The sequence below is a fragment of the Nyctereutes procyonoides genome, unplaced genomic scaffold (genome assembly GCF_905146905.1).
Source record: "Nyctereutes procyonoides isolate TBG_1078 unplaced genomic scaffold, NYPRO_anot_genome, whole genome shotgun sequence".
Classification (NCBI taxonomy): Eukaryota; Metazoa; Chordata; class Mammalia; order Carnivora; family Canidae; genus Nyctereutes; species Nyctereutes procyonoides.
In genome coordinates, this window is record NW_026575033.1 from 16,481,551 (window position 1) to 16,507,949 (window position 26,399).

The following is a 26,399-nucleotide window of genomic DNA, read 5'->3' on the forward strand; positions in this document are numbered from 1 at the left end:
TAAAACTCTGCAAAGTGGGATCCCTGGGTGGCGCAGCGGTTTGGCGCCTGCCTTTGGCCCAGGGCGCGATCCCGGAGATCCGGGATCGAGTCCCACGTCGGGCTCCTGGCGCATGGAGCCTGCTTCTCCCTCTGCCTGTGTCTCTGCCTCTCTCTCTCTCTGTGACTATCATAAAATTAAAAAAATAAAAAAATAAAAAAATATATAAAAAAATAAAAATAAAAAAAAACTGCAAAGTACTCTTATTGTTATAGATTGGGTGTGAGAGTTAAAAAAATACATAGTTTCACATAAGAAGATTCATGAAATAAATTATAGTATATATAAAAAATGAAGATTTCTAGATAGTAAGGTGGGCAGACAGTTTGAGGAAGGTCAGATAGGTAAATTTCCACACTTAAGGCAAAGCTTCCACTCTTAAATCTTTCCAAGGAAAATAGTAAATTGTTGAAGCCAGGTGATTAATAGGCACAGATAGATGTTCATTATACCCTTCTACCTTTATGTATACTTGAAAGTTTACGTTATAAAAAGTTAAATACTTGAACTGGTAGACCCACTCTGGAAAACTATGTGGAGGTTCCTCAAAGAGTTAAAAATAGATCTGCCCTACGACCCAGCAATTGCACCACTGGGGATTTACCCCAAAGATACAGATGCAGTGAAACGGCAGGACACCTGCACCCCAACGTTTATGGCAGCAATGTCCACAATAGCCAAAATGTGGAAGGAGCTTTGGTGTCCAAGGAAAGATGAATGGATAAAGAAGATGTGGTTTATGTATACAATGGAATATTACTCAGCCATTGGAAACGACAAATACCCACCATTTGCTTCGATGTGGATGGAACTGGAGGGTATTATTCTGAGTGAAGTAAGTCAATAGGAGAAGGACAAACATTATATGGTCTCATTCATTTGGGGAATATAAAAAATAGTGAAAGGGAATAAAGGGGAAAGGAGAAAAAATGCGTGGGAAATATCAGAAAGGGAGACAGAACATGAGAGACTCCTTACTCTGGGAAACGAACAAGGGGTGGTGGAAAGGGAGGTGGGCAAGGGGTAGGGGTGACTGGGTGACAGGCACTGAGGGGGGCACTTGATGTTATACTATATGTTGGCAAACTGAACTCCAATAAAAAAAATACACAAAAAAATAAATAAAAAAAATAAAAAGTTAAATACTACACAATACCCCCATCCCTTGAAAAAAAGTCTTTAACATTTCTTAGATTCTTTGAAAAACAAATAAGCACAAAAGAGTCATCAAACACACTTCTGTTTCTTTCCCTGGAGAAAGCTGGCTCAAGCTGGCAGAGCCACTGGAGCTGTGTGACATTTTGACTGGACATTTGGCTTCATTCTGGACCAATTCCTGGTACTGATTGACTACCCTGGAATATGAAGAGTAAATGAGTAAAGATTAGCTAACTCTGTTCTAAACACAAATTTATAGGAAATAAATAACTGTTAACAAAAAAATTCCATCAAAATTAACACAGATTCAAACTAGACAATTTATCTTTGTACCAAAGGTACATTCTTCTAGTCTTTTCAATAAGCTACTCAAAACATTTTGCTAATAAACAATCTAAAGATAAACATATAGTATCTTCCTTCTAATACAGGAATTACAGGGATTATTTAACCAATTAGCAGCTAAAGAAATTACCCACTGACTTTCACTCACATTCTGATTATATACTTAGAAATTATCTTCCTGAGCTACCACAGATATTTTATCTATGCTTTCTTATTCAAAATATACTGTATTTTAAACATTATTCTTGTGTTATTTTCCTAATTCCATAAAAAATCCTTTAAAAGTGTGAAGCTTTTAATATCCATCCAGATTAAAGATAAAAATGCAAATATTTTTACCTCTCAGCATCAGTCTTCGATCCAATAACAAACCTGAAGTGTTTAAAAGAGAGAAAAGTATTATGTTAAGAGTTGTCTTAAAGAGCCCTGGGATACTTTTGAAGGCTTCCATATTTTAGTGACTGTAGTTTTATAAAATGAGTCAATCTACAGAGATATTACAAAAAAAATTATTAAATACATTTAAACTTATGAAGCAATGACCAAGTTTTGCATGCATTATAAAATAATTCTGTGGATAATTTGGCTGATTTAAGGGAGATGTATTTTGGCACAAAACTGATGTATAAAAACAAAATCTGGGCTGAAAGTTACCAAGTGCTATATATACTTGCAAGTGTCTGCCCTACAGCAAAATTCACTGAACTACTGTGTCCAAGGCCTTTGGCTTTCCTCTCACTTTAACCTTTGATTTTTGAAGTCATTAATGTCTACAGAGCAGATCTTAGAATATATTTTAGACAAGGAAGGTAGTTTGTTGCCAATTCAATAAAATGTCTTTACCAAATCTTTTTAAAGAATTTGACATTTATATGATTTCTTAACAGATTAAAATAGTGAATTTGTTTATTTTTTAATTACCAATTTGAATGATCATCTGTGGAGGAGCTGAAATATAAAATGTAAAAAAAAGAAAAAACTTGGTTAATGCAGCTCAAACTTTAATTTCATAGTTATTAACTCAAGTAATTTATGAATATGGAGGAATGACTGGAAATAACAAATCATGCATTTTTCAGCAACTCCCTGATGTGAAGGCAAAAAATCCAATTCTCTTGTTACCGCTACTCAATTGGCGTTTGAACTGATTTTTTTTTTAATGAGAAGAATTCATATTATCTCCTTGTGTTTGAGAAAAGTTTATAATTAAAAATGACCAATGTCTGTCTAGAAAGGGGAGATTTCTAAAAATAATGGTAATCAAAATATCTGATCTATGTGGTATTCAACACTAGGAACTGTTAATGTGAAAAAATAACTTAATGATTCCCCAAATAAAACTACTTCTTCCCACTGACTTTAACTTAGATACTGGTGAGGTTGTTCTTTAAAATCCATTTCTGCTATAGTTTCAATTCATATTTTATGTTAAGACTTCATAAACAATTTAACATAAGCCTGACCCCTGCCTTTTTTCTTTTAAGCTCCTTTCTGTAGTCTCTTCTTTTTGAAAGAGCAACTTGATTGAAAAACAAAATAAACTAACAATGAAAACAAAATACTGTTACCTTGTACTGAATAAACGTAGTCCGTAAGTTTTGGAAGATCAAATGTGTATTATTTTTTTAGAGCCAAAAACCACATTAAGCACGGAGTCTTTGTCCTTACAAGCAGTGGTGCAATACCACTTTCTTTCTTTTCATTTACAGTAAGCTCGTTACCCATTTAAACAAACTACTTCTCAGAAATGCTTCAACTTCATGCTCACAGGTTGAAGTCACATCCACACATAACTATAACAAGGAAATGTCCTTCAAAGCAAGTAAGGAATTATACTATAGATTTTTAAAAAGGTATTACTATTATTATTTTAAATAACTCCTGGACAGCCTGGTAATTGTTGTAGTTTTTTTTTTTTTTTTTTTTTTTGACAACATGGTAATTGTAATTTAGGTCTACTTATATCCACTGACAAATCTAAATTGGAGTACTTTAATAACAAATGAATCCCCAGAGGGAAGTTTTTATTCATTGGTGGTTGCTAGATAAATTCTGATGTCTAATTTTGTCAACTACATGCATTTAACAGAACTCACTGGGATGGAGACATCTGGCTGTCATTTTCTTCATCTTCTTTACACGGCTGTATTTTACCATAGTAAAGTGGATCACCAAGTGACTGCAAAATGGTCAGCTTTGTTTTCTGATACTGATTACCAGCTTCACATTCAAATACATAATCATCTTTTACATCCTGGAAAAGACAGTGTCCCAGATACTTTCTTCAGTCAATACACAAAGTTAACAAACAACACATTAACTTGTAACTGGCAATAAGACAGATCACATTTTGACTATAGACTTGTTTAAGCCCATCTAAGAAAATAAAGCCCAGGATTCTTTTTTACATAGCACTTTTAAGGATGAGAGTTACAATAGAGTAGTTAACCAAGCCCAAGAGAAATAATAGCAGAATTGCATATACTGTACATACAAATGCAAATACTAAATATTAAAGGGGTAAAAGTTTTGGAGACAGAACTACTTCTGTATGTCACATATAAAGAATTATTACTGCACTTAGGGAAAATTACACAGAACATTCAAAATCATTGTTAGAATAAGTTACTAATTAGAAACAGAAAACAAATCAGAACTACCAATATGCTTCTGAAACAGAAAAATGCAGTTATACAAACTGCCCTTTATAATGAAAACTATACTTTATGAAAAACAAAACAATTTTTCTTTCCTTTAATTCACTAAACCCCCAGGATGTACTTTATATAAAAAAACAAAACACAAAAAACAAAAAACTTCAAGTAAAAGCACTTTATGTTTAATAAATTCAGAAACAGCCTCATCAAAAAGGAGACTGCAATGATGGACTTACATGGGCTGGCCAGACTGTGGGTTGTGAGTCATCAGATTTGATGGACTTTTCCACTTTAGCATATTTCTCCACCTAAGCAATCAAATAAAGACAGCAGATGTAATGGAATCAGTATTGTGAACAAAGGGAAAGACCTAAATCAGTCAACAATACAATACAGTTTCAAGCACAAAAATTCTTAAATTACTGATAACATTATTTAAACTCTAGTTTAAAAATCTCCTGATACATTAATTTCACTATTTGGTTTTTTTTTTTTTTTCACTATTTGGTTTTAATAACAAATTAGAAACTCTTTTGTCATTAAATAGGTGTAGCAAACACAGATGCTTTTTTTTGGGCATTGCCTCTTCTTTTATCCCGTAAGTTGATATCATCACATTTATCCTTTAGGAAAGCTAGAAAGTCAAAAAGAGAATCAGGACCAGGATCTTTTCCTTCAGCTGGGTTTTCATGGAACAAGAGTTCTCTTAAGAGTAGGGACAAAACTGGAGGAAGTCTAGGGAAGTGGATATTGAAGTGGATAAAATTTTTGTTAATGTTTTCCATTTTTTAATCGGACTTGGACCATATATTCTGCATCATCTCCTACTAGCCCATGTGAATCAAATATTCTCATCTTTCTGGCAACCATGACCTTAAGTGTAAATCAGATTCACCTGGGAACTTGGTAAAGATACGGATTTCCATGTCCTTCCCCTGGAGACCTGACTCAATTAGAAGATCTGGGGCCTGAAACCTATATTTACTTGGCATTCTAGATGATTCTTCTGATAGATTCAGACTGAAAAACTGTATTAGTTTTGCTACTCAAAGTGTAAGCTGTGAACACAGCACCCTCCACCACCTCCCCCTAGTACTATGCAACCTGGGAGACTGGGGAGACTGGCAAAACTGCAGTATCTCAAGTGCTAGCTCAGATTTCCTGAATTAGAACCTGCATTTTAACAAGCAAGCCAAGATGATTAGGATACATATTAAAGTTTGGGAAGCAATGCTTTGGATATCCAGTCTACTTTCCAAAGCTAAATCCCACCCTTTGGTATTTATACTAACATCTCTTCTCAAGCTGTGTTCCTCCAGAAACACCTAAATTATCAAAAAAATAATATGGTTTACTTCCTTTAGTCATATATATAGTGTACTTCTGATTGTTTTGGATTTGTACTTTTCGCAAATTTTTCTTTTATTTCCAGAAAATAAGAATAGTACATTTGCTAGCTTAGGAAGGATGCAAAAGAAAAGCAAACATCCATTAAAATAACAAACCAATTTTAAAGAATTGAGCAAAGAACAAAATGGAACACAGGAGAAATAGGAAAGTAAAAGAAATAAGGGACAGGTCATCAAAAGGTCTCTTTCATGTTTTTGATCATTTATAGGTCATGAATATTATGGATCAGCAGAAAATAACATCAAAGTTTCTAATCTTGGCCACTGCTCTAATATTGTTAATTTTTAAATTTAACTAATTCAAGAAAAGTAGCATTATCAGGAAATTATAATGAAATATTATGAAAAAAGAATACATTTTATATGTATTATGTAATATTACTATCTTTTTTCTATATTTCAAAATTCCTTGGTTATTATTCCTACTCTAAACAGACTTTTTACAGCAATACAGATGTATTAAGCAGTTATACTTACACAAGTTAATGTGAAAAGAATATTCTTAAAATATATTGAAAATGAGTTACTGATTAAAAAAAATCATTACTTTGTAAGTAAGTCTTTGTTTTCCTAGAGTATAAGCTGCTACTAGCTAAATTTAGGAACCTTATATGAAAATCAGTGCAATTCATGAACTGACTTACATCCACTTCAGAAGGTATGGCCAAATTACAGGGACTCCGCTTCCACATATCTACACACTGAAAATTAAAAACAGTATTAATACGCTGAAAGTTCAAAGTGAGCAGAGCTTTGACATAATAATAAGCTTCATTTAAAAAAACACATACTTACATTTCCTGCTTTAGATATCTTGAGATCATAATGTTGACCTGCTTTTCTTTCCTTCCTTTTTTGTAAGAAATCAAGTAATTTTAGCTGTGGAGGAGGTGGACAATGAGACAGATCCTGTTGCCGATTCAGAGACGACCTGGAATACCTCTTGAAACATCTGAAATATTAAGAGTCAAACTAAACAAAATTAAAGAAATAAAAAATAAATCTCGATTTAGATCAGTAAGCATTATATATATAAATCACAGATATCTGTAGAACACTACCTCTTGCCAAGCAAAGTCCCAGGCAATGGTAAAACAAAAATGAACAAGACCAACAAAATTCCTGCCACCATGGAACTAAGAAGTCCAGAGGGAGAAAAAAAACATTCATATGTAAACAGGTAAGATCATTTCAGAGAGCACTGATCAGCAGGAGGAAAAACAAAACAAAAGAAAACCAGGGTACTGTGGTGAGTCAGAGATAGAGAGGGCAACATTAGGTAAGATAAAGGAAGGACTGACTGAAGAAATGATGTATGAGCTGAGACATGAATGGCAAGAAGGAATTGGCTATGAAAAGATCATGGAGGGCACCTGTGTGGTTCAGTTGGTTGGGCATCTGCCTTTGGCTCAGGTCATGATCTCAGGGACCTAGGATCAAGCCTTGCATTGGGTTCCCTGCTTGGTGAAGAGTCTGCTTTGCCCTCTCCCTCTGCCCCCACCCACCCCTGCATCCCCTGCTCATGCTCTCTCTCACTAGCAAACAGGTAAAATCTAAAAACAAAAACAAAAAAAAAGACAAGATCTGGGAATGAGTATCTGAAGTACAGAGAAAAACGTAAAAACTAAAAAAGAATTAACTTAATCTGTTTTAAAGACAGAAAATAGATGTGGCCACATTAAATAGATGAGGTCAGAGAATGAGGAACGGGCCTTACAGATCAATAGTGAAGTGTTTTGATTTAATGTGAAGCACAATGAGAAGCTTTTAGGGAAATTTAAGCAAGCAGTGGCATAATCTGCTTTGAGGTTTTTAAAAAATATTAAGGTTTGCTGATGTGCCAAATAGACCAGAAGGGAGCAAAGATAAGTAGCGGGAAGATCGGTTGAATAGAAATTTACTGCAGAAGTCAAGATGAAGATGATGGTGACTTTAACAAAAAGATTTAGCAGTGGGCATGGAGATGTGGAGAGAAAGAGAGATTTTATAAGAACTGCTGACTGATCTTATATGGACTTATTTCACTATTTCTGAAATTGTATCTTTTCTTTAGCATACACTGTTTACACAATAAATTTAGGAATTTAGAAATTGGGTTTTTGAAATCCTTCAAACTTGAAGATTATCCAAAGTGAGCAATTCAAACAATTATGTCAAGAGTACTTAATGACAAACGATTTATAACTGTAGCCCAAATTAATGTAAGTAGAGTACATAGCTAAGACATTTAAAGACAAATTACAATGTTATAAAAAGGGCATCTGCTTATAAACTAACTTGCCAGGCTGTGATATTTTACTAGATCTCAAAAATAAATTACAAATCGTTTCTTTCTTTCCACAATTTTATTTACTTGAGAGAGGGAGAGAGAGCACAAGTGGGGAGGAGGAGGAGAAGCAGACTCCCTGCTAAGCAGGGAGCCCGACTAGGGTCTCTATCCCAGAACCCCTGGATTATAACTTAAGCCAAAGGCAGATGCTTAACCAACTGAGCCACCCGGGTACCCCCACATCATTTCTTGAAAAGCAATATTATCAAAACAAACAGGTTATTGGTTATTAGTAATTAATAAAGAAATTATTCTTTGTTTATACTTGTCTCTTCTCAGCCTCTCTTTGGTAAACACTCTAAACTTTAGAAGTTTATTCTTTCACAAAATGCAGAGAATGTACCATTTCAATATAAAGCAGACAGTATTTAAAAACCGTAATACACAAAAAAAGTAATATAAGGCCATTAAATTCCTATTTAAAAAAAAAATCAGAGCACTTAAATACTTTGGAGGGAAAAGATGCCATAAATAGGGAAGTTTAAAGCTACTTGCCTAGGAGCATCCTTTGGTTTACCTATCTACAAAGGCAATTACCGTTTCATTGGGCGTGTATTCATCTTTTGCTTGTTATAAAGCAGTCTGTTTGCAGTGCAGGTTACTGCTATAGAAGGATCAAGACACAGTGGTTCAGCTGTAGCGAGGATCAGTTGGCTCTCAAGCAACAGTTTATCTTCCTAGAATGTATTAAGAGCAAACGTCAATAACAGATACAAATTTTTCAAAATTCAGTAATTTGTCCAAAACGGTCAAGTTGTAAGAGTGCCTATTCATTAATTCAACAAATATTTGCTGAGCACCTAATGTGTTAGGCTCTATTCTAAGCATTGAGGATTAAGTAGTGAACAAAACAGATAAATCTGCTTCCACAAAGCTTACAGATTCATGATGGATCATAGAATTTTCATTAACACAGAGATTAACACTCCCATTCTATACTTAGCTTAACTTCATTACAAAAATATAAATGAACACACTAACACTGTATACACTCTATATGCCCAGTTTCAAATTGTATACAAGTGTTTTACTGGTACTGCTTTACTGCATTCCATTTTTTGCTGCTTAATGATTAAATTATTTTAATAGCAACAACTAAATTTTTTATGGTCAATGAGTCAATTAATACTATTGCTGAATAAGAATTTTTGCAAACAAAGAAACACTGCTTCTTTCAACAGTTCAACTTTTTATTATGGCTATTTTCAAACATACACAAAAAAAGACAGAAATGTATTGACACCCATGTACCAACATTCATTTCATTTAACAACTGCCCCTGTAACTTATATTTGTTTAGCTGGAGTAATTTAAAATAGGTTATATTATTTTATCTGAAAAAACTTAAGCATGCATTGCTAATTGATAGGAGCTCTAACATCCAGTCTGGCTTTAAATTTCCCATTATCTCCAGTGTATTTTTAGTTGGTTTGTTAAAATTTCAGCTCGAAGTCTATAGTTATATTTGGTTTTTATCTCTTAAACATCTTTTTAAAATTCTGTAATGATCATCTCTTTCTCATTTTTTCCCCTTTTCTCATGCAGTTGTTTATTGGATCTGACCAACTCCTTCCTTGTGGACTTTAACTGGATCTGACTGATTGCTTCCTCACTTTGTCATTTAATAGTTTCTTTTACTTCCTGAATTCCTAGTAAACTACTAGATCTAGAAGCTTAATTTAATTCTTGTTCTGCCTTTTAAGACAGTAATTCTTGTCTAATAGGCACTATCTGTACTTTCTCTTGCATCACACCAGGAGAAACACAATGAATGACTGTCCCCCTTTTACACCAGTGGGGTTAGTCAGATCTCTGCATTATAAATACTATGAACCTATGATCTAATGGTTTATATACCTAAGAATTCTAGTTGTCTAGATTAATACTTCTAAATTGATGTTTTAAAAAATCCATTATTTATTTCTTTTGTACGTATTAGCTGTAATTATTACCCCCCCAGCCCTCCTTGAGGCTATCTATAATATGTGCTAAGTAGTTGTGAGTGTCAGCTTTTCAATTGTGGTAAGATTACCCATCAGGCAGGAATGTTATGGAGCTTACATCAACATTTAATGGTATAAAATTCAAGGAAAATTAAGTTGAGATACTATTAATATCTATAATATGTGAAATCACAACAAAATTTTTGCAATTTGGAATCCTTAATTACAAAAGCACCATTTAGAATGCATCTCATTCAAAGAAATTCAAATACTCTCCAATATCGGAAATGCAAGTGGTCTTCTATACTTCCTGATTCTTACTGGAACCTTTTAAAATCATTATTAAAGCAATATTTGAACGTATTATACTCTCAAAAGTTAAGTCTAAATCCATGTTTATATGAATGCAAATTTAGAAAATAAACTTTTGTGTAAAGATGCGGGTAGTATTTTTTTTTTTTGTTTTATTTTGAGATCTTATTTATTTACTTGTGAGACACAGGCAGAGAGAAAGAAGCAGGTTCCATGCAGGGAGCCTGATGTGGGACTCGATCCCGGAACTCTAGGATCATGTCCTGGGCTGAAGGCAGGTGCTCAACAGCTGAGCCACCTAGGCATCCCCAGGTGGTAGTTTTCAAAGACAGAAACTATGCATCTGCCTGTAAGAAATGTCCTCTACTAACATTTACTTTGTATCAAGATAATTCTGTATGTTCTCCCTCTTTTCTACTGAGATGTAAGTGACACACTATTTTTAGGTGCAGGAATGATTTGATATTTGTATACACTGCAAAATGACCACCTTAAGCCTAGGTAACAAGTATTACTACATACAGCTACAAAAGTTATTTTTCTTGTGGAGAAAAATTTTAAGATCTATTTTTTCTAAAGAATTTTCTCCTAATCACTAATTGGCTACCTAACATAGAGTTCATACAGGAAAGGCAGAATAAAATGCTACAATCTCTCCCTTTATTCATCAACATTCAAAATAAGAAACTGATATCCTAGCAACTTCTTATGCTGACCAATAAGGGTTGGTTTTTTTTTTTGTTTTTTTTTTTTTTTTTTTTTTTTTTGGTTTTTAATGTTCTTTCAATAGCTTTTAACCTTGCAGGTGAAGATTACAGCCTAAACTAAAACACAACACTTGACAGTTACTGATGATTGCATCTTACTCATAACCACATTTTGCAGATAATTTTCATTATTGATATTTTCTTGGGTTTAGTAACTATTCTCCTCTATAGCAGCAGAGATGTCAGCACTCTTGTGAGTAGTACCTAATATACACTGAGCCAGAACTAAAGAGTTAATTGGCTAGGCTTTTTGCCGGATAACAGGCATGAATGACAAAAAGATAGGCCAGACCTGCTTTAGCATCCTAGATAATAAAAAAGCAGCATCTATTGTATCCATGGTATAAAAACAAATATTTTTCTTCTATTTGAATGGGGATTAAAAAAAATTAAGTTTCACACGTTGTGCAGATGAAGGCATTCTGACCCTGTTTCACCATGGTCCTAAAGCAAATGGGACTGAACTATTTAGTTCCCTGAGCAATTACTGCATGGATGAAGAGACCCCTGACTTCTAAAGCTCATAAAGGAATCCTAAAACTTACTCATGAATAAAATTATGAGTAAAATATCTTTTGCTTAACTTAATGGTAAGTACTGTTCTACCCTTTATTTTGCCTGTTTGGGATTAAAAAACAACTAACCTGGGTCCATTTATGGTTATCGCTTGTTATTGAATGTACATCACAGATTAAAGTCTAAAAAAATATAAAATTTAAAAAATACATTAATATGTAGACATGCAAACATATGAAAATATTTAATAAATAAAACTTTAAGTAAAACTTAAAATTCCCTTTTTTAAAGTTTTGTTTTTAGGTAATCTCTACTTCCAAAGTGGGGCCTGAACTTACAACTCTGAGATTAAAAAAGTCAACAGCTCCACGGACTGAGCTAGCCAGGCACCCATAAAATAATTAAACATTCCTTACCTGCATTGTTGGTCGTAAGAGAATATGCCTACTTTGGTAACCAGGAGATTTCATATTACTGGACTGCCGGTAGTCACGTATTTCTGCTATGACACATCCACAATGAAAAATATTAACCTGTTTTGAGTGAAAATATTTAAGTGTCTTTTTTAAAAGACTACATAAGTATTTTTACATTCAATGCTCAGGTTCTTTACATGCTTATGCAATGCTTCTGACCACTCACATAATCTTTTTTTTTTTTAATTTTTATTTATTTATGATAGTCACACACACAGAGAGAGGCAGAGACACAGGCAGAGGGAGAAGCAGGCTACATGCACCGGGAACCCGATGTGGGATTTGATCCCGGGTCTCCAGGATCGCGCCCTGGGCCAAAGGCAGGCGCCAAACCGCTGCGCCACCCAGGGATCCCCCACTCACATAATCTTAAGTGGACTTCCTTACTGGTGGATTTACCACTATATAAACTTTTCCAAGGAATTATTTTATGGTCATCACTATGACTCAAGAAGCAGTTTAAAATCATTTAATGGCTTCTAGTTATAGATTGAGTTTTGGCATTTATATTCTATTAATGTTACAAATCACTGGAAATGCTGTTCTTGATGTTCACTGGCCCACTGTTATAATTTGCTAACTCTGTCATTATTATAGTTTGTCTTTGTTATACACTGTCAATCAGATCTGCCAGAGTTTCGGCTTCTGATCTTCAGAAATATGACTGTCTTTACTAACAAAAGAAGCTAACTAAAAATATAAATAATAATTTTCAGCTAAACATACCATTTTCCAGGCCAAAGGTAAGAACATTTATCACTTAAGTCTTGTTAAATACAACCTGCTATAGGCACTTATAGTATTAGGTTTTTTCACTCTTTCAGAACTTTTACTGGGAACTGTGACTTTCTATGCTAGGAGTTGTTATTATACTCATTCTTTTAAACAAGTATTGAAAACGACAATGTGAACTATATGCCAGGCACAATCCAAGAAGCTTCACAGATACAGAGATGGTGGTGGTGGGATGACATTTACTCTTAATATGGGAAGACAGGCAATAAACATGTACAGAAATAAACAAGATAATCTTAGATGATGATGAATGCTAGAAAGGAAATAAAATAGAGAGGAGCTAACTTAGATTGTGTGATCAAATAAAAACCTCTTTGAGGGAGTGACTTTCTGGCTGAGGCCTGAATCATAACAAAGGGGCAGAAATCGGCACAGATCATCCAAACAGAAAGAACAGCAGATAAAGTCTTAAGGTAGGAATAAACTTGGTGTGTTTTAATATGTAAAGAATCATAGATGTCTGCAGTGTAGTGAGTAAAGATAAGAATCAGGAGATGAAGAGGAAAAGGCAGGGGTTTTGTACAGTGAGAAGACATTAGACAATTTTAAGCTAGGAACCTTTTTTTGTTTTTGTTTTTTTCCAATTTTTGTTTTGTAAGCTTATGTAACTCTCCATGGAGAATTGATTTCTGGGGTTCCAGAGTGAAAGCAAAAAGTTCAGCAAGGTAACTACAACAGGTGATGACCATAAATATTTTGAAGGTACAGCTGACATTTGCTGATGGACTGAACGTGAAAGGTGAAAGCAAGATAGAGATTACAGGGATTGAAACTGGTATGGGAGGTAAAAAATAAAAAGCTTTATTCTTGTCATGGTAAGTTTGAGGAATCTATTACATACCCCAGTAAATAGAAGTTTGGACCTTGACGGAACGAACAGTCATGCAGAGAGATATAAGCAACAAATTAAATGTCATTTTAAAACCCATGACACTGATTGACATCCTCCAGGGACAGAGTGTTACTAAAAAATGGGGGGGGGGGGGGTAGGATTGAACCCTGAAAACCTCACACATTTATGAGTGGAATAGAGATGACAGTAAAGATGGAAGGAATAGAGGGAAGAGGAAAACCAGAATGTGAGGTCTCAGAAGCCAAAAGAATGTTTCAAGGAGGAAGCAGTCATTTGCACTGAATTTTGTTGAGACCAATTAAAATGAGAAGAGAAAAGTGACCAATTGACTTTGTGCCATGGACATTACTGGTGACCTTGACAAAGCCACCTCTGTAGAATGGTGATGTTATAAATGCTGAAAGAGGTAGGTAGTGAAAAGAACGGGATGAGATAAAATAGAATGATAACAGACAACTTTGTGAGTAACTCTATTGTCAAGAAAAGCAGAATTATATAACAGCAACTGCAAAAGGACATGGGGTCAAGAGAGGATTAAGTTGAGATATAGTACAACACACTTGTATTCTTTATCTAGTAAAAAGGGGGTAAACAGATGCTAGAAGAGAGAGGGGTCATAGATGCAAATTCTTGAGAAGGAAGAGAATCCAGAATACAAGTAGAGAGAATTTCTTAGGAACAGCAGACTTCATTTTAACAGAAAAGCAGGCAGATAGTATCAACACAGCTGTGGATGCTAGTTGACTAGGGCTAGGAGAAAATTGAAAATTCCATCAGATGGCTTCTTTTTCCTAAGTACCTCGTACTGCTGAAGTAAAGCCAAGAAGTAGTTTCTCCCATAATCTTGATTGCAGGTATAGGGATATGTGTGACAAATGAGCTGTTAAAGCAATTTTAGAAGAATCAACTAAATCTACACATTTCAGTACAGCCTAAATGATGAGTATCCCACGGTAAAATGGGTTACCATTTAACTATATATATAATGTCTCATTTCATGTTCTAATCACCATTGAGAACATAATTATCACTTATAACAAAGACCATAGAGTTGACAAATTTAATGACATTATACATTTATTCAAGATTTTATTTATCCGAGAGAGAGAAAGAGCACAAGCTGGGAAAGCAGCTAAGCAGGGAGCCTGACACAGGGTTGATTCCAGGACCCTGGGATCATGACCTCAGCCAAAGACAGATGTTTAACTGACTGAGTCACCCAGGTAACCCTCTAATGACATTTTAAAGAAAATGACATTTTAAAGAAAAAGATTTTGTACCTGAGATTTTTCTAGGAGATCAACCAAAATAGGAGGTAATTCTTCTGCATCCAAGTATTCAAGCAATTCCCCTTCTTCATAAGGCAGTCGAATGGTCTCAGAATCTTAATATTAAAACATAAAGTTTCTGAAAAATGATCAGGCTCACTGCAAACCTTACATACATAATTTAAATGAAGTTCCATAAAAAATGAGAATAAATCTCCAAAATTTTTCTAAAATCCTTTATTTGAGCCTTATAAATGAATCACTTCATGTACTGCTAAAAGGCTTTACCAACTGTATACAATTTTAGGCCAGAAAGGAGAAAATCCCCCAACACACCATGGAAAAGAATCTGGTGTAATAACAAAATGCAAACCACAGCCAGCAGTACAATAATCAGAATATGATAAAATTCCAACCCTGGTAACTGAAAGTCCCTTGAAGACTACAAATCTAATCTAAAAATCAGTACGATAATTTGCTACCTCATCTGAAAAATGGTCACTTACAGAACAAAATTCTCTGTTACATTTTATAATTATCAACAACACAAAAAAATCCTTAACTGGATGACTGCCTTATAGAACCCATATCATCACCATATCAAATTTCTAAAAAAATTTTTTTTAATTTTTATTTATTTATGATAGTCACACACACACAGAGAGAGAGAGAGAGGCAGAGACACAGGCAGAGGGAGAAGCAGGCTCCATGCACCGGGAGCCCGACGTGGGATTCGATCCTGGGTCTCCAGGATCGCGCCCTGGGCCAAAGGCAGGTGCCAAACCGCTGTGCCACCCAGGGATCCCATTTTTTTTTTTCATTTTTTTTTTAATTTTTATTTATTTATCAAATTTCTAGAGGTCTCTTTGATAGAATCTAAAAATACTTATATTTCAAAACTCCGTTTTCAAGTTTACATTAATAGAAATAAATCTTACCAAGTAAGAAAATTATTCAAAAGGCAGTGAGTCTGCTTAATTTCAGACTCAGAGTCTACTCAAAATACAGAAGAAAAACATAAAACACCGTATGCTACCTTAAAATGTAAATAGTAATAGAAAGAAAATTGTGACAGTTATTTAAATGTTAGGTCTTTTATAATTTAACTTCCAAGACCTACCGCAGTTGTAATTCAACTGCACATTCATGAAGGTAATCATTTTACAGATATTTTCTAACAAGACATGTTGTAAAAAGGAAAATTTGGGCTCACATCTTCTTTTATCATCACTGATCTGAGGGACAGACCACCTAGTAGGTTGAAAAACTACTTCTAAAAGATAGCACATCCTGCCTTGCAGATGGATTTTTTGTGGCTACAGCTCTCTGCAGGTTCTTACCTGATCCATTTTTCCCCCTGAGCATCAGAGAATATCCCTCATTTCCTGGGTATAGGTTGACCACTAAACAGGATAATGTCTCTTGCATAACAAGCTTCTCTAATAAATTCACATTTCTTCTTAATTTCTGCTTTAAAAAGAGGCAGAGCTCATGAAAATAATCCAGCATAACCTTAACAAAAATGCTATGGTCTAACAAAATCAGATCTGAATTAATCTTTTGTGCTCCTTCCACATATTATCCTGAATATATGGGGAAGATTCACAAACATGACAGCCATCAAATACAGGATGCCTAAGTAAAGTCAATTTTGATCTAATTACTATGTTTTCTACAAATTAATTCATACCACAAAAAGCAATCTATAAAAAAATAAAAAAATATATAAAATACGTATCTTTGCATACATAAGCAGAATATAACAAAAATATTTAAATGAGTAAAATATAAAACCATTAAGCGCAAATATATAAAGCACAGATGCCATATACTTACTGTAAAGTATAAATCTACACATAAAGAACTTGTGGTATTATCTTAAGTTGTACTGTTATTGTACTTTTTAAAATATTTTCTGGCATAAAATAGATCATAAAATTCAACAGCTCTAGTTAGTTGTAATGCTAGGCTCAAAGATACCTAGCTGGTAAGGGGAAATAAGGAATTTAAGTGATTTTCTATAAATTCAATATAATAGCTCTTTACAAACTATTTTGTTAAGAAAATCATCAGGAAATACAGTACACATACCTAAAAGTCCATTATTTTAGAAACACACATTTTAAAATGAACCTCACATGTATAGCTGTTAAAATTCATTTCATCAAATTTTACTTATAAAAAAATTGAGTCAATGAGTATTTTTGCAGGATCTCAAAAATACACCTGAGTATTTTATATTAAACATGTATATATACAGTCACATGCAGAAATAAATGATAAATTGATTTATTGTAACCATGGAATAAAACCTCCCCAGCATTTTGAAAATTAAAAAAAAATGATTAGCAAATTAACAATTTATTTAAAAAAAAAATTAGTAGAAGGGTGCCTGGATGGTAGAGTTGGTTAAGTGTCTGACTCTTGGTTTTGGCTAAGGTCACAATCTCAGCTTCATAAGCTCAAGCCTCAAATCGGGCTCTGTGCTCAGTGAGAAGTCTGCTTGAGATTCTCTTCCCCTCTCCTTTTACCCCTCCCCACTACATGCTCTCTCTCAAATAAATAAATAAATCTTAAAAAAAAAAAAAAAAGATTAACAGAGAGAGACTAAAATTTTTAAGTATTTTCAAGTGTAGAGAAAACCTAATTTGACATAAGACAGAACAGTCAGATCAATTCTGACAGCACTGAGTATCTCTCCCCACTTACTTCTGGGGTGAGTAAAATAACAGGTCAGAAAATTTCTTGTTAAAGGGCTAGACAGTTTTAGGCCTGTGGGCTATCAGGTCTGTGTTGCAAATATGTAACTCTGCTTTTGTACCTGGAAATCAGCGACAGACAAGACATAAATGAATGGTTGTGGCTGGATTCCAATAAAAATTTACAAAAACAGGGACGCCTGGGGGGCTCAGTAGTTGAGTGTCTACCTTCGGCTAAGGGCGTGATCCTAGGTATGGGGATTGAATCCCACAGTGGCTCCCTGCAGGAAGCCTGCTTCTCCCTCTGCCTATGTCTCTGACTTTCTTTCTCTGTCTCTCATGAATAAAAAAAATATCATTAAAAAAAATTTACAAAAACATGCAGTGGGCTAGATTCAGCTGGCAGATAGATAATGGTTGCCAATCTCAATTTAGAATCTTTATGTATCCTGTCTTAGTTGTGTCCCTAAGATGACAGATATGTTTGTTATATCGATTGTGGTGACAGTTTCACGGTGACTATGTCAAAACTTAGAAAATACAAACTTTAAACACATGCAATTTATTGTATATCAAATATACCTCAACAAAACTTGTAAGAAACATATCATAAGGTTTAATCAATAATTATCTATCATCTTTCCCTATGTTAAGATTTTAAAAGCTAGATATTACTGGCATTCCACTGATTTTCTGTCTAAAACTAAAATAGTGTTTGTATATATATATATATATATATACTAGTAAAAATGTAAAATAGTGTATACATATACTATATATATATATATATATACTACACACACACACACACATATATATATATATATATATATTTTTTTTTTTTTAAAGAGAGAGTGCACAAGGGGCAGATTCTCCGAGGGAATCTTAAGCAGCCTCCACACTCAGCATGGAGCCTAACATGGGGGCTTGATCTCAGGACCAAGATCATGACCTGAGCAAAAATCAAGAGTTGGATGCTTATCTGACTGAGCCACCCAAGCCCCAAATGGTATTCATATTTAGAGAAGTCATAGAGTCTTTTAAGGCTCTTATTACTCAAGAACTCAAAAGATATCAAGAAATCAATTTGTTACATTATATTGCTCATACTTTTATACTAAATAAAAATGAGTTAAGTTAACCTGGCCCAGAATTAATTTTTGTGACCAAATTCATCTTCTATTATCACACCTGAATTTCCTACACATCCTTGTAATAGCTTTAACTTTCCAGTACAAATCATCATGAGGAAAAAGGCTACTTTTTTCCTCCTGTCTTCAGTCTACAAATCACTTGGGGGTGGGCAGAGCAAAAGATAATATACAGGGTAGCTTTGCTTCTTTGGGCTTCTCAAGGAAATATTTTCCATTATTCAGCAAGCACTATTCATCTCTTTTACCCAAGTAGATAATCCACACTTGGTGCCAGATTAGCCAAGGCTGTGGGTCAGCTGCAGAATAGGCTACCGTGTAGCTAGAAAAGCTGTTAGTCTACTCACAAAAGTATAGATCATGATCTGCTTCAAATGTCCATCTTCCTTTACAGTTCAAAAACGATAACATAAAACATTTATACTTACCTTAACCTCAGGCTCTTTTTCACATTCTTCAATATATAAGTCATAAAGTTTTTGAAATACAGATTTTCTAAAATTTAATGAAACAAAATAATGTGATTATTATAATTATCACAAAATGAAATGTTAATTTGGATTTTTCTCTAATCCCCCCCCCCCAAAATCCCCCAAATTGGGAGTGAAGTTGGATTGGATACAGTAGCTAATATCAATTAGAAATTTCTAATACATATAAAAGTACCTATAACATTTCTAGCACAGTGCCCAGAGGGAATGCAATAAATGGTAGCTATCATCATACTTTCAATAATCTAAGATATCAATCAAGTATTTATACCTTCCACTAGACAGGTATTTCCTTTTAGGAGGTCTCTGTCGGGCACTTTCAATGACATACTAAAAAAAAAAAAAAGAAAAAAGTTTATGAAAACAGTTTGCCTTTTGCTTAGTGCATAAACAACTATATTTTAAGTATACTTAAAACGTGTTAAGACTAAGAAAATCAGTCACTCAAGTCTCTGATTCACATTAAATTATACCTTGTGGGAAAAATTACTTAATTTCTAGATATATGTTATGAACAAGTGAAATTTAAACTGCACTAAAATTTAGCACAGTATTTCACTGTGTTACAAGCAAAATCATACAGTTTCAGAACTGTGATTTCACAGGTCAGAATTATTCTCAAAATGTTTTATGGTTGTTTAGAATATGCCTAGCATATCTAACTGCAAGAACTCTCCATATTCTTGAACTATCTTTCCCTTTAATTGAACAATTAGAAAACTTATCAAAACAGGAAAACAATTTTAAAAATTCTATGTCTTTGTTCAATAATTTTTATTCCACATTATCCAAGAATTCCAAATAACAGATGACCCAAACATCATCACAAAGTATTTCTATATATTTATAACTAAATTATATGCATACTTACCCTAAAATTCTGTTAATGTACTCCTTTGACAACCACAAAGAAAAATCTCTTAGAATACTTTTGTTAATTAAGACATAGACAACACTACTTTAATATGTAACTTAATCATATCTCACCTCAGCACGATCCAAAGCTAGTTCTAAAGCTTGTTGCTGTAAAAAGTAAACAGTTTATCTCATATTATTCTTACAAAAAGTAATTTAATATACATGTAACATTTTAAATTAAATGTTTAAATAGGTTTTATTTTCTAAAACACATCTAACATATTTTCCTTTATTTGATATCCTCAACCCACCCCACTGTATGTTCAAGATATATTACAAAGAAAAAACATGTCATTCTCGGGCACCTAATCATGACAATAAATTATACAAGTAATGCTAAAAGGTTTTTTTTCTGGCTAGTGCTTATGGCTGATACAGAACCAAAGGTTGTAGATAGGAACTACTACCACTTTATAAACTTCAAGTTCTTCAATATTAAGAGCACCATTCAGGAAAATATATGGCCATCAAGTATGCAATTAAAGTGAACCAAAGATAAAGTCTCCTAATCCACTAGGAATGCTGAAAATTGAGGGTGCTGACATACTGGTATCTAACACCAATTTAGAAATTCCTAATTCCTTAATGCAGAGAATCAGTGCCCAACAGAAATGCAATAAAATGATAGCTATCATTACCATGTTTCAATGACTTAAGATATCATCAACTGTAAGTATGCATCAGTATCCTAAGTAATATTAAGAAAAAAATGCAGCCAATTATAATTGTAAGATGCCCTTGATCATAGACTCAGTAACATTAAAATGTAAAAGAAAATGCATCTAAAATGAAATAATAGTTTTATTCCTGCATGTAGGGTTTGAGAACTTAAAGATTCCCACCCTTCGTCCATTTCTTTGAGACTCTTTTGTCAAGGCTAGAGAAAGAAGGGAAGTTCTCCCTTCATTTATAAAACTTTGTTTTGTAATGACATCTAAGAATAAAAAGTACTAGTTTTAAATAAGCAAATTTAACACCAATGATATCTCTAGAAGAAGTGGTTTGGGTACCATACAGGATTACAGTATTTAACAACGATAGTCTTTTTAAAAAAATTATTTATATATTTGAGAAAGAGTGAGAGAGCATTAGAGAGGCAGACCAAGCCCAAGTGGGGGGGTCAGAGGGAGGGGGAGAAGCAGGTAGGGGGGCTATATCTCAGGACCCCACCTGAGATCATGACCTGAGTAGAAGGCAGATGCTTAACTGACTGAGCCATCCAAGTGCCGGATACTTCTCTTTAATTCATTTTCTTTCTTATTTAAATTCAATTTGCCAACATACAGTAATAACACCCAGTGCTCATGCCATCAAGTGCCCTTCTTAGTGCCAATCACCCAGTTACCCCATCCCCCCACCTACCTCCCCTTCCACATCCTTGTTTCCTAGTTAGGAGACTCTCATGGTTGGTCTCTAATTTTTCCCACTTAGTTACCCTCCTTTCCCTTATAATCTCTTTCACTATTTCTTATATTCCAAGTATTAGTGAAACCACATGATGATTATCCTTCTCCAATTGACTTATTTCACTCAGCATAATACCCTCCAGTTCCATCCATGTCAAAGCAAATGGTGGGTATTCATCTCTTCTGATAGCTGAGTAATATTCCACTCATGTGAGTAATACACCACATCTTCTTTATAATTAATTCCATGAGAGGCAGAGAACTTTTCATTTTTTATTAACAAGGGCCTAAATTTTTGTTTTATTTTGTAGACTCTAGTAATTCAACCTACTAAATTCCATGGGATAAAAACTAGCATCCACCAAAATCCCAATAAAGCAAAAGGAAAAATAAATACTGCCAACCTTTGGAAATCATGTAAAGGTTTAAGTGGCCCTGCTATCCTAGTCCTAGGAATGGAGAATTCATGTGATTACAAAATAGCTGGTCTTTTTAGACTGCAATTAAAAAAAAAAAAAAGAATACTTACATTACTAAACATCTAAAATGAAAAAGTGAAAAAAGTCTGAAATATGCCATTTCAAAAAGTTCAGTTAAAATAAATTTGTATCATTTTTTTATGAAAAAAATCTTGTAAGCAGCAAATTCCTAGTGAAATTGGTTCCCAGGTTTCAAGATGAGATTCTTGAATGTAAACCATTTTCCACCACAAAACCATAACCCTTGATATTCCCTCTCAACAAATATATAAGGTTCTTTTAATTGTTTTCGTCATAAAATCTTAAAGTAAGTTTATATAAAAAAAATGAGAATAAACACAAATATATACTCTAGGGCAAGTGGCTATTGTTAATCTTCTCAAGCAAACTCATCTTGTGAAATCAAAACTTCAAAAGCTCTAGTGAGATATAACTGCTTATATTTGTAAACATCATTTATTCATTATCTCCTTCTAACACTTAAGAGGGAAGTAATAGCTAATATGAATGAAAAATCTAAATCTAAGTGGAAGTCAGCACCTCGTTGCAACAGTTCTAATTTTCTTTAACAGGGCAGTGGTGGAAACACAAGATCAGAAGAGTATATAAATGTTTTCAAAGGTTTATTCAACACTGTGGTCAGTGTTTATTACTGTTTCTTTCAAACACAATAAAGTGATTTTTCCCCTTTTGTCTTTAAAATTTTTAATGGCAAAAAGAAAATGCCTTGCCCCAAGTATGTTTAATGATTCTAAGTCAGTGAACAAAAATGTGCGATTAGAAGGCAAACACTGGGGATGCCTGGGTGGCTCAGTGGTTGAGCATCTACCTTTGGCTCAGGTCTACCTTCGGCTCAGGGAGTGATGCCAGGGTCTGGGGATTGAGTTCCTCACTGTGCTCCCCACGGACAGCCTGCTTCTCCCTCTGCCTCTCTCATGAATAAATAAATGAAATTTTATAAAGGGGGGAGGAGCTAACACTGATGCTGCTTAAAATGTTATTTGTAGTAAGCAGGTTACATTTGTTTTTAGACCAAAAAAAAAAAAAATCTAAATTATGAGGAACTTTAAAATATGAGAAACCTGTACAACCCCTCCCCCCCCAAGTCATTTGTATTTATACCCATCCTCCTTGCCAGTGATTTGACTATGGCAGACTGAAGTATTTTTTTAATGCTTCACAAACATAAGGACAGATAAATTATATTTTTTGAGTCAGACATAATTATAACACTGAATTGAGAGATGAGCCCCTTATTTTCTAGAGAAGATTTTGTAGGTGATTGCTAGGTAATTTCCCAGGGAGGGTTCACTTGGGCATACATGACTATTTCTGTACATGTAACACCGCTATTTTTATAGAGATAAAGGAAGAGAACACTCTAAAACACAAATAAGAACATAATGAGCTATAGCTTACCATTGTGGTATAAAATAGGGGTCCAGAAAGAAGAGAAAACTTATGTGCGTTGATGAAGAGGGGTGAAAACCATGTCTTTAATATAAATCTTTATGGTGCTAAAAAAGCAAAAACAATAAAACCCCCACATTAACATAAACCTATTAAGAAAAATCAGATTATTTCATTATTAAGGAAAATGACCTGAGAAATAGAAATTTATGAACGCTTTTTTAAATAATCAGCAACAATAAAAATCACCTATCACAATCTTTCCAATTGTTGAAAAGTACAGCTTTAACTAGATAGAGTAAAATAAAGTTTGCATTACTCGTTTTCTTCAAAATATTTAACATCCAGGACAGAAAAGAATAAATGCTTTCAAATTTCTCTCCTTCACCACTGTTGCTGTTCTCATTGTGCCTCTTGGATTATTGTAATAATCTATCCACTAACCTTCATCACTATACAGTTCACTTTACAAATCATGCATTTTATCATACCTGCAGATAAAAATCCTTTCAAGATATTCCCCCAAACATCCCAAGCTCCATTTTGCAGATACAGTTCCAGCCCCTCCAGCACTTGCCCTCCTCAAGCAAACTGGATACACTGAACAATCTCATTCCTCTAACACATGGGTTCTCACCCTGGCAGCACAACAGAATAACCTGAGGAGCTTTAAAAAGTGGCACACTCAGGTAGCCCCGGTGGCTTAGTGGTTTAGCGCCGCTGTCAGCCCGGGGTGTGATCCTGGAGACCCGGGATCGAGTGCCACGTTGGGTTACCTGCATGGAGTCTGCTTCTCCCTTCCGCCTGTGTCTCTGCCTCTCTTTCTCTCTGTGTCTCTCATGAATAAATAAAATCTTTAAAAATATTAAAAAAAAAAAAGTGGCACACTCATGCCCTATTTTCTGATCAACTGGTCTGGAGTAGGGCTTAGGGATCAGCATTTTTTGAATCTCCTCCAGGGGATTCAAAGGCTAACTCCCTCTAACTTGTATGTCTCCACAACTGAGCTATAAAAAGCACTTCCTCAAGGGACAGAAAACAGTATTTTCCATGTGAAATTGTTTTGGCTTTTTAGGGGCCCCCCAAAGCTTAGGTTTTGCCAGTTTGGGTTTAAGAGACAAACAAAAAATGACAGGCACCATACAAGTTCCAGGAATAATAATTTAAAAAGTGAGTAAGACATTAATCCTACCTTTCAACAGTTTGTGGATTTATTAGGAGTTTAAGTTAAGGTGAAAATTCCTGATCACTGAATCTAAAGATGAAGGTAAACCAGGTAAGAGGCAAAATGTCATGACTTTAAAATTAAATCTGTCACTAATTTGGGGGAGACAGAAAGAGGAAGGAAGGCTTAGCAACTTTAAATATTACATACAAAAACCATTAACTACGTATACAACTTACAAACCAAACTTTATGACTTTACATAGGAGTGAAAACACTGTAATTACCGTCTCCATTTTACAAACTGAGGCACTCAAAATGAAGGGCTTTCCCAAGATCACACAACAGACTGGAATTCAGACCTCTCTCAATTTCTAATCTTAGGTTCTTTGTACTGAAACTTACGACCTCCAGGCCATCAAACCAGCACTCGTTTTTAGATTTTAAAAAGCAAAGCAAATAAAGACCCGATTTTGCCTAGACTAATGTACGTCTTTTCTTTTTCTTAATTTTGATCTACCTTGCTACCATGCTTCTCAACCTTCACACACTGTCCTCAATCTAACTCCGAAAATCTTGCTAATCACGGTCTATTTTCTTGCCAGGGCCTTTAACGTACGGTGCTCAGGAAAACGCAGCCCCTACTGAGGCGACGGTTCCAAGAGATGGCTCCCAGGATAGCTGCCCGGGAACCACGGCGAGGACCAGCAACTAATCCGACCGCAGAACTCGCAACCGAATCCACTGCTTTTCCTGACCGACCTGACTCTTCAACTGTTCACAAGTTTTTGTTTTTGTTCTTTTACTCAACTTAGGCTTTACCAACGTAACGCCACAACGAAACGACCGGGCCAACAGCCTTTTCACAATACGGATACCAAGAAACCCTCCGCCAAAGAAGCGCTAAGCGAAATTCTTGGGAATTTTCGGAAATGCCTGTACCTGGAATCCACAAGTCAAAATTACAACGAAAAGGGTAGCTTCAAAACACTGGGAGAGGTAACCGAGGCGACTACCAGGCGACGCGAGGGCTCAGCCCAGCCCGGCCCCCCGGCCTCTGCGAACACCTTCCTCCCGCGGCGCGGCGGCTCCGGCAAGCCGCGAAAAGCCACTCGGGAAGCCGCTCGCTCACCTCTGACCCCGGCCAAGATCTCGCGCGCCTACCAGTCCGCGGCGGGCACGCCACTCTCCCCTCCTCCCCCCGCCCACCTGGGCGGGACGCAGCCGCGCTGGGCCTCAGGACCGCGCCGCTGGCTCGGCCGGGACGCGACGCGCGGCCAATGGCCCCGCGCAGCAAGCCGCACGCTCGCCCCCACGCCCCCTCGCGGGCGTGTCGCAGCTCAACCGAAGGCCTGCTCCGCGCCTGCACTTCCGACGGGCGCGCTGGGCGGGGCGAGTTGGGGCCTGAGGGCGGAAGAGGTGGAGCTGAGGGGGCCGGGCGGCCCTGAGGAATCTGGGCCGGCGGCTGGCGTCGCCGGGGCGGGTCCCCTCAGAGCCCTTGGGGACTCGTGCCGCGAAGGGGGCGGCGCCCACAGGCTCCTTCGCTGCCAGGGCCTCCAGCTCCGTAGAATGCGAGGTAGGATGTGGCTATTTGGTGGGTAGGTGCCCTTTTGAATTTCTAGAGTGAAAGAAACCTGGAACGAGCGTTTGTTGCACAGCCCATCCGAATGGAAAGGGAACGCCGCTATTCCTTCAGTTACTAGTCCAAGCCGTTCAACCCCTCGTAGTATGTATCCCATGGCAGTGGGTTTAATGTGTAACAAATCCCAAAAAAACAAATAGAAGCAACCTCACTCAAGAGTTCTAACCATTCG

The 26,399-nt window shown here is 35.5% G+C and overlaps 2 protein-coding genes across 13 annotated transcripts in view; one reads left to right on the top strand and one right to left on the bottom strand.

Annotated features, from left to right (window-relative positions):
• The window catches only part of SUPT20H (SPT20 homolog, SAGA complex component), a 39,887-nt gene extending 14,175 nt beyond the window's left edge, over window positions 1-25,712 (bottom strand). For 2 of the 12 annotated variants that reach the window (XM_055317165.1, XM_055317157.1), the window contains exons 1-17: window positions 25,528-25,711; window positions 23,431-23,528; window positions 20,196-20,231; window positions 19,480-19,538; window positions 19,146-19,212; window positions 16,208-16,337; window positions 14,880-14,983; window positions 11,892-12,008; window positions 11,604-11,657; window positions 8,475-8,614; window positions 6,404-6,560; window positions 6,253-6,309; window positions 4,436-4,507; window positions 3,639-3,796; window positions 2,464-2,490; window positions 1,882-1,914; window positions 1,277-1,394 (exon numbers count right to left, since the gene is read on the bottom strand). In XM_055317165.1, coding sequence (XP_055173140.1) covers window positions 1,277-1,394; window positions 1,882-1,914; window positions 2,464-2,490; window positions 3,639-3,796; window positions 4,436-4,507; window positions 6,253-6,309; window positions 6,404-6,560; window positions 8,475-8,614; window positions 11,604-11,657; window positions 11,892-12,008; window positions 14,880-14,983; window positions 16,208-16,337; window positions 19,146-19,212; window positions 19,480-19,538; window positions 20,196-20,231; window positions 23,431-23,433 — 1,332 coding nt within the window. In that variant the 5' untranslated portion in view covers window positions 23,434-23,528; window positions 25,528-25,711. Of the gene's footprint in view, window positions 1-1,276; window positions 1,395-1,881; window positions 1,915-2,463; window positions 2,491-3,638; window positions 3,797-4,435; window positions 4,508-6,252; window positions 6,310-6,403; window positions 6,561-8,474; window positions 8,615-11,603; window positions 11,658-11,891; window positions 12,009-14,879; window positions 14,984-16,207; window positions 16,338-19,145; window positions 19,213-19,479; window positions 19,539-20,195; window positions 20,232-23,430; window positions 23,529-24,613; window positions 24,733-25,527 lie in introns of those variants that run through there. The other 10 variants (XM_055317168.1, XM_055317164.1, XM_055317160.1 and 7 more) reach the window with 9 other exon arrangements.
• Window positions 25,251-26,399, top strand: part of LOC129504519 (translation initiation factor IF-2-like) — a 156,355-nt gene continuing 155,206 nt past the window's right edge. The window contains exons 1-2 of the mRNA XM_055317236.1: window positions 25,251-25,369; window positions 25,401-26,161. Coding sequence (XP_055173211.1) covers window positions 25,251-25,369; window positions 25,401-26,161 — 880 coding nt within the window. The remainder of the gene's footprint in view (window positions 25,370-25,400; window positions 26,162-26,399) is intronic.